Below are 7,745 nucleotides of genomic sequence, written 5' to 3'. Positions count from 1 at the left end.
TAAGATTGGACTAGCAGACAGCTCCTTCATATGGTAATTTACTTACTGTTTTTCTAAAGAAATAACCTATTTACCACTAAACCTCAAAACACAATGTATCAACAATTTTATGTAATGGCATACAAAAACAGGATATTTGAGAAGTAGCTATTGTTCCCTCTTATCACTTTAGAGAGGAAAGCTCACTGGCCTTCTGAATGTTTATATGCAGGAAGTCTGGTATGTATAGGAGAAAAAAAAAACAAAAAAAAAACTGCTTCTTCCGCATTTTTTAAATTATTTTTTATAAACTTTAAAAGGTTCAGAAGAACCAAGATTTATACAAATCTGTATATATCAATTAATGCATTCCTTTTGTCCTACACTTAAAACAGTCTGTAAAACCGCTGAGCTTTGTAAACTTTCCGAAATGCAAGATAGAAAAACTTTTTTTATTGAACATAGTCAAACACTGCCCCTAGTGGTGACATTAAAAATAATGCGGCTCAAGTAGGTTCAAAACAAGGGATCAGGAAATTGCACTCCTGACCACACAAATACCTCATTGCAAAAATAAGAAACCCCATCGCCTTTTACATTACTGATCTTCATCTGGTTTTAGTTTTTGGCCAGGAGTCCATTTATATCTGTGCTATACGTTTCATAAAGAAACTGCAAAAAAATTTATATATAATCTCCTCTTGTGATGCAAACCGCTGGTTTGACTTTGTAATACTTGAAATTCCCATTCTACATTTCTAAGTCCAGTTCTGCAAGTACCTAAATATCCTCAATGTGTGTACTGAATACAGTTGGAGGGGGGGGGGTGTAAAAGTAAAAGTTTACACTTTTATGGGTAAACCTATACCCCATGATAGACAAAAAACACATGTGCCTAGTTTCCCCCCCTCTTTAAATATAAAGGCCAGGAAGTTCAATTGGTGAATGATCAACCCCAACCATGTGACAAGGCAAGCCATTGTGTAAGCAGAAAGGTTTCAGACTATGGCAAATACCTACTGAACTAGCACTTTGAAACAGTCTACAATACTTGGTATTTGTCTTGGCCCAAAGCCATAGAAATTCTTGCAAGAACAGCCCTTTTGCAGTTGAAACTGCTAAACCTGTAGGTGAAAAAAAAATTTTTTTTTAAAAGCCCATAACAACCCACCATAGACGCAGAAAAAGAAAAATCTCAAATTGTTTTTTTTTTTTATTTCCAAAAATTTATTGGGAGAACTACAAAACATTTACAGTACAAATTTTACAGTCTCACAATTCTTAGTGAACCGACTAATTATATATACATATAATTATAGTCAACTCATCCTTTCGTTACATTCAGGAAAAAAAAAATATTGGTTAAAGTAGTTCAGAAATAAAAGAAAAAAAGTACATAGTGCTCAGTCGGTACCTACTATGTACAAGGGAAGGGGGGGGGGGTAATAAAGAAATGGGGAAAAAAAAAAATAAAAGCTACGTTTCTGCCATTTACCATCAAGGTAAAAGGAAAGGTAAAAACGCTTGGCTTTTCATCTTTAGAAATTTTTTAAGACACTTGCATGTACTGCATGAAGTTTCAGATGCAAAAAAAAAAAAATAAAAATAAAAAAAGGTGGCCTTTAGCTTAAATTAGAGTGGTAAGATATAAACAAAATCCCATCCCTACATTCAATTTTATCATCATCACACCTTTACACAATACTTTTTTGGTTGAGAAACATTTAAGGCAAGTGTGAACTCTTCAAAAAGGCACTGTGAAATATAATACTGGGACCCAAATTATTGCTACATACCATCACAGTGATAGCGGTGGAAATAGACAAAAAAGAAAAAAAAAAGTAAAAAAAAAAAATTTTTAAATAAAATAATAGTAATGGAAATTCTGAGTGAGTCACTCAAGTCAAATTATAATGCTTTTTCTTAGCTCTTTTGGACGGGCTACAAGATTATATATGAAAATGGGGGTGGGAATTAAAATAAAGTGGGAGGAATATAAAAAAAAAAAAAAAAAAAGCCATACAAAAAAAAAAAAAATTTCCTCAAACTTCTTCCACAGCACTGAGATTTCTTAATAGAAACCATTCAATCTTTTTTTTTCTTTTTTATTAACGTAAACAAGGAAAGGAATTAATGAAATAAATATTACATACAATCTCTTAAATTAAGATTTTACTCATTTACAATAAAATAAAACAGGTGAAGTTACAAAAAAAAGGCATATATTACTGTGAAAAGAACATACACTCAACATTTTGCAGATTAATAATGGCAATCATAATTTAAACGTAATAAAAGAATATATATCTATTGCTTTTCATCATACCCGATAAATACAGTATGAACAAATTATTCAATGTATATTTTTCACAAGATAATAAATAAGTTAAATAGTTTTTTTTTCATATTGAGTTGTGTGCAGTGACAGGCAAGCAACTCAGACAGCTAAAATAATATAATAAAAAAAAACAAAAAAAAAATAAATCAGCAGTTATTCAACAATTATAAACTAACTGAGTGCTTCCAAATAGAGGAACGAAAAAATTGTTCTAAGCTAACAGCCCACTAAGTGATGGAAAGGGAACTGATGTTAAACTTTGGAATGAAAGTTGTTGTTTTTTTTTAATTTTTTTTTTAGTACAATGTTAAGCTAAAGAAATAGACATCTTAGAGGGTTGCTTGTTGTTAAGGCATATTCTCGGCAGGATGGTGAATTTTTTAAAAAGCTTACGTTTTTTTCGTTTTTTTTTTTTCCAACTGGACTGTTGTTTTATTATTAAACTCTTGGGGAGAGAAAAAAAACAAAAAAAAAAACAAGGTAAAAAGTGTACTTTCACCTCCCCCCTCCCTCCCCAAGTTTGCTGTGCTAATGCTTCAAGAGAGAGATGGAATGCCTGCTGGTGCATAAAACTATCCCCCGCCCCCAAAAAGACACATCCCACCCACTAACCCCCACAGTTCTATAAAAATAGTTTTGTTCTATTTGTTAAGTTTGCCCTTTTGCGAGTAAGGTTTCTTCTTTTTTTTTTTTTTCTTTTTTGTTCAGCTTTCAGGATTTTTTTTGGAGTCTTTTTCCGACTCTGCTTTTCATTAAATAAAAGTTGGCAGAGGCACAAAAGGCAAAAAAACAAAAAAAAGTTAACAATAATAATACAGGGAACATCATGAGTGCCAGCTTCAAAAAGTTCAAGTGTTTAGTCCTTGCTGTAATTACAATGTCCTAGAGTTGGGTCATCCTCTTTCTTTCACCCTCCTGAGTCTCTTATAGCACATATTGAGGGAGTCGCGGGGACAGACTGGCAGCTTTTTGTGACAATACAGGGGGGCAAAACTGGCCCCCGACACTTCCGCTGTATTTAAAGGCAGGGTGGGCAAAAAAACAATAACAAAACCCTCTATAGTCCATTCGCCAGGGCAGCTTGTGGAGCCTAAAGACCCCCAGCTGCCACATAACCTCTAGTGCAGCAGAGCACTTATTGTTCTGCTATTTAAAGAAATATAACAATCAACATGACCAAGACTTGGGCAGCACTTGCCCTTCAATTCTATTTAAAACAGAGGTTCTGCAGCAGCTGTGGGCTTTACAGCACTGCCCTCTGTTATTAGATAGGTGGCTATGAAGCCCACATCATTAAAACAAAGAAAAAAAAAAAGAACTCATACCAGCCTGGGTAGCATTTGCCTCCCCAGTCCAGAATACCCCCTGCAGGCAAGGGGTGGTGGTGGCTCAGTCATCAGAGATGGACAGCCTGCTGAAGATTGGCAGGCGCCTGTTTGAGTCCAGGGTTGGGGAATCGGATCCACTCAGGCTGCCAGAGCTCAGGGAGCCGCTCAAGTAGCTCTCCCGGTCAGAGAGAGAGTCGGGTGGGCTTGGAGGAGCATCAAACACCGGAGACTCAGAGAGACGCCTCAGAGGTTGGAAGTTGAGGCTTGGTGGGGGAGAGTTGGAGGAAGCTGGTGGCTGCTGACGGCAGTAGGCTGCAGGATTGTTGTAGCCAGAAAGGTTGTGGGTCTGGATGGCCAGTGGGGTGATGAGGCTCAGCTCCTGGCCAGAGAAGGTGAAGGCATTGTTGGCACAGGGCACAGCCTCCTCACAGTACAGGGAGTTGGAGGGCTGTGGAGGAGGGGTGCGAGAGGTCGGGCTCTCCAGTAGAGGGGAGTCCAGGCTGTGGTTGGGGAAGCCAGAAAAGCTGAGGCTATGGTGCAGCTTAGGGCGCTGGCCATTGAAGCAATCAGTAGGGGAGCCCCCTCCACCAGGTGCCTGCCTCCTTTCTTCTGCATTGTGGATGAAGTGGCAGCGGGGACCATAAGGACAGAAACCAATGGTGTGGAAAGTACGGCACAGCTCCGTCTTGTACTTGGGGTGCCGGGTCAGGCTGCGCAGCTCATGGAAGCCATGGGCAAACTGGCACTTCTCTCCATACTTGCAGGTGCCACTTTCCTCAAAGGGCCGGCACAGCTCAGTCTTGTAGCGGGTAGAGTTGATTTGCGCCCCGGATTTCTGCTGCTGTTGCTGCAGGTGTATGAGATGCTGGCTACGCTCCCCATTTTCGCTGAATGATCGGTCCCGAAACTTGTTCTCTTTGTTGAGCAGGGCGGTGCTGCTTACTACCGAGGACTCCTTGAGGTTGTTGTTGCAGAACTTGGGGGACGAATTATTGTTGTTGGCTAGAGACTGCAAGTTGCTGGCCGAGTGTCTGCGCAGGAAGCCTGGGATCAGGCTCGAGTTTGGGGTAGTCACAGGGCTGCCCACTGCCTTCTTGTCCAGCATGCTGCTCAGGTTCAGATTGTTCAGGACTTTCTCGTTCTAGAAGGGGAGAAAAATCAAAGAGAACATTGTCAGGCTCCAGCAGTATAAGCTGCACTCTTACTCACCCACTTACAGAAGTTGCAGCACTAGTAAGTACACCCTTCACAAGACGCTTACCAGCTCAGCTAGTTTCTTCCATACAGCCTAGATTGCAGTAGTCAAGCAAGAAAAACATCATCCAACACACATTAGCTGGTGCACTTTTCAGTTCTCAGCAGCCAGATCCTAAATGCACAGTGAGAAGTCATTCCAGTCTGGAGTACTAGCCATCTGGCACAAGGCAGCCTGCACACTTCACTCCTACTTGCACACTCACAAGACTTTCCTAGAACTTCTGGCTGCTACATGAGACCACAAACTTCTCAGCACACAATCCTTGGGGTGCAACCAGCTCCTCTAGACAACTTTGCACACAAGCTTCTTGAAAAAAAAATTTTTTTAAAGGCACACACCACCAGCCCATGCTAGCAATTGCTTAAAAAAACAAGAAAAACCCTAAAAATGAAAAATCACACATAAAAAACTCAATCACATTGACTCCTGCAAAACTGCATTCCATGCCCACCCCCGATCTCTCCAACACATCAGCCAAGTCCCCCCAAAAACGAGTGCATTCTGCACCACTCACAGCCCAGCGTCCTCCCTGCAAAACTCTTTCCAAGGAATGCACCCCCTTCTCCCGCATGCACGAGGCCATACACACCTTACAGAACAAGTCGATGTCGTAGAAGGCGGATAAAAGTGTTGCAGACATTTCCAGATCCAGTTTGTAGCAAAGTCCAGAGGACCGAGAAGATCCTGCGTTACTAAAGGGGGTTTGGAATAGCCACGACTAAGGCTCCGAGGGGGGAGGGGAAAGGCTGCCAGGTCCGAATTCACTTGGGTTGATTGGAGTTGAAATAAGTGCAACGAGCTGACTCCCCAGCCCGCGTCCAGCACCACTATATAAATGCTTACTAGGGCACGCGGTGGGAGGGATAGAACACTGACCCAGCCAGGGTCTCCGGGCAACGCCTCCTCCAGCTGTGACGTCAGCCTGCTGCTTTCCTATTGGTCGCCGCCAATTTCCTCGGCTAGAAGCTCGTGCGCTCTAAGCAGACTGCACAGTTAGAGCCCGGGCAGCGAGCACGTAGCGAGCAGCTGCTGCCTCCTCACTGCAAATGTCCTCTCCTCCATTCATACACCCCAATACTGTGAAATACTAACAAATATCACACCCTATCCCCCATATTCCAGTCAGAACTGGGGGGAGGGGTGGGCTGAGGTAAAACAGGGGCGAAAACACCTCAAAACTCCCTGCTTTGTGGAACTACAAGTCTCAAAATGCCCTGACAGGAATATAAACTCGTCCACGTTCTCTCCTAGTTCGTCCTATTTACACCTCCAGTCCACCCAACTAAAGTCCACTTCATGTTTTCCGCCATTGTTTGCAGGATACTAAAAATAAGGGGTTAATGCATAAAAGTCTGACAGGATATACGTTTATTTCAACTGCGACTATATACGGAAAACATGGAAATGCACTTTTTAGGCTTTTTTTCCAAAAAAAGTTTTTGCTAAGAGTGACCCGGTGGGAGTTGTATGTCCCTGAGCGTAGCGTGTAGCAGTCGGTCACATGTGGCGTTTGCACATACATGACGAGGCGGCGGTTCTCATAGACCTCTGGGTACAGGGCCCCTGACAGCAGGGTGTCTCAATGAATCAAGGAGTATGAGGGGAAACCCGAGCAGCCCCCTCCCCTTCTTCGCTCTCTCACATTTCCTTGTTTATTTCCTTCCATCCTCCTCCCCTGTCTGCCTCACAAATGGTTGCTGGAAACTTTTTTTTTTTTTCTTCTTCCTTCTCGCCTCCTGCAATCTGAGCTTTACCTTCCAAGTTACTTATCCCGTGATAGGCGGTAGATAAGTGCAAGAAAGTAAAGGAGAGGGCGAAATACGTAAAAATAAAAAGTGGAAGAAATAAGCGCAGCACATGAACGCGCACAAGGGGGGGGGGGGGGGGTACGCTGCTGCTAAGGCAGGGGGCAACCAGCGCTGGTAAATATGGTTGCAGCGGCTTTAGGGCTCCTGTGTCAAAGGACAAGAAGTTTGCTTGTTAGTCCTATCACAAGACCTTGAACGTCCGCCAACTCTCTGGGAACGAATGAGCGCGTCCGCATTGTGATAAAGCGAAGACAAGAGAGGCAGTGCAGTCAGAGCGCAGGGCGAGGGGCGGTGGCGAGGCGCGTTCCTACAAGTTCCAGCTAGGCCCTAAAGCCTTTTTCTCGGCAGGAATAAGAAAAAAAACCCTCTGCTACTACAGAGTCTTGTTTTAACGACAAAGTAGCTGGCAGCTCTGCCACCGCTTTATTAACGGCTGATCGGCACGGATTGCAAAAGTGGAAATGGGGCGAGCGGGCGGTTTTTTTTATGTTGAGCTGAGTAGTTCTTTGCCAGGCAGGCAGAGTTAGGGCAGGCTGATTAGACTCTTAAAGGTAAAGATTTGCACCCGGTCGCCGACTTTATTTAGTATTGCTGAAAGTAAAAGCTCAGTGTTCTTGCACTATGGACTTGAGCTCTCCTCTCCGGGGTCTGGAGAAACACTAGAGAATATTAGCTGGGGGGCTGCAGACAGTTTACATCCGTGACAAAGTCCTTAGTGATCTTAGATTATGAATATAGTGAGCGGAGGAGTATATAGAGGGGGCTGAAAATGGGGACCATACTGGTACACATTCACCCTGGGAAATTACGTCATTTGTAGGCCTCATAGTTGGACTTCTTTTTTCTTCTCTCTGCCCCATCCTTATAACATACATGCTCATGTATCCTATAGATTAACGCACAACACGAGCGCTGCAGAACATCTTTAACACCTCCACAGTATACCTATCAGAAGCTCCTGGGCCCCAATGCAAAACCTGTAACGGGGCCCCATCTATAATGCTTTATTCATAGTACTGGGCTCCCTCTATGAA

General features: G+C 42.8%; 1 protein-coding gene across 1 annotated transcript; it reads right to left on the bottom strand.

Annotated features, from left to right (window-relative positions):
• Positions 1-1,179: 1,179 nt before the first annotated feature.
• ZFP36L2 (ZFP36 ring finger protein like 2) lies at positions 1,180-5,736 on the bottom strand. The gene is made up of 2 exons (XM_066595571.1): positions 5,493-5,736; positions 1,180-4,786 (listed from the first exon to the last, which is right to left on the bottom strand). The coding sequence occupies exons 1-2, from the start codon at positions 5,541-5,543 to the stop codon at positions 3,707-3,709; spliced, it is 1,131 nt and encodes a 376-aa protein (XP_066451668.1). The 5' UTR covers positions 5,544-5,736; the 3' UTR covers positions 1,180-3,706.
• Positions 5,737-7,745: the final 2,009 nt, after the last annotated feature.

Source organism: Eleutherodactylus coqui, chromosome 3, assembly GCF_035609145.1.
Source record: "Eleutherodactylus coqui strain aEleCoq1 chromosome 3, aEleCoq1.hap1, whole genome shotgun sequence".
NCBI classification, from domain to species: domain Eukaryota; kingdom Metazoa; phylum Chordata; class Amphibia; order Anura; family Eleutherodactylidae; genus Eleutherodactylus; species Eleutherodactylus coqui.
The sequence above is the reverse complement of the archived record's forward strand: the minus strand, read 5'-3'. Positions and strand labels throughout refer to the sequence as shown.

Bases quoted from the DNA above. Each gene is read 5' to 3' on its own strand.
- ZFP36L2 (XM_066595571.1), bottom strand. From the start codon at position 5,543: ATGTCTGCAACACTTTTATCCGCCTTCTACGACATCGACTTGTTCTGT. The intron at 4,787-5,492 runs GTGTGTATGGCC...CTCCCCTTCTAG, and splicing joins ACATCGACTTGTTCTGTAAG to AACGAGAAAGTCCTGAACAA.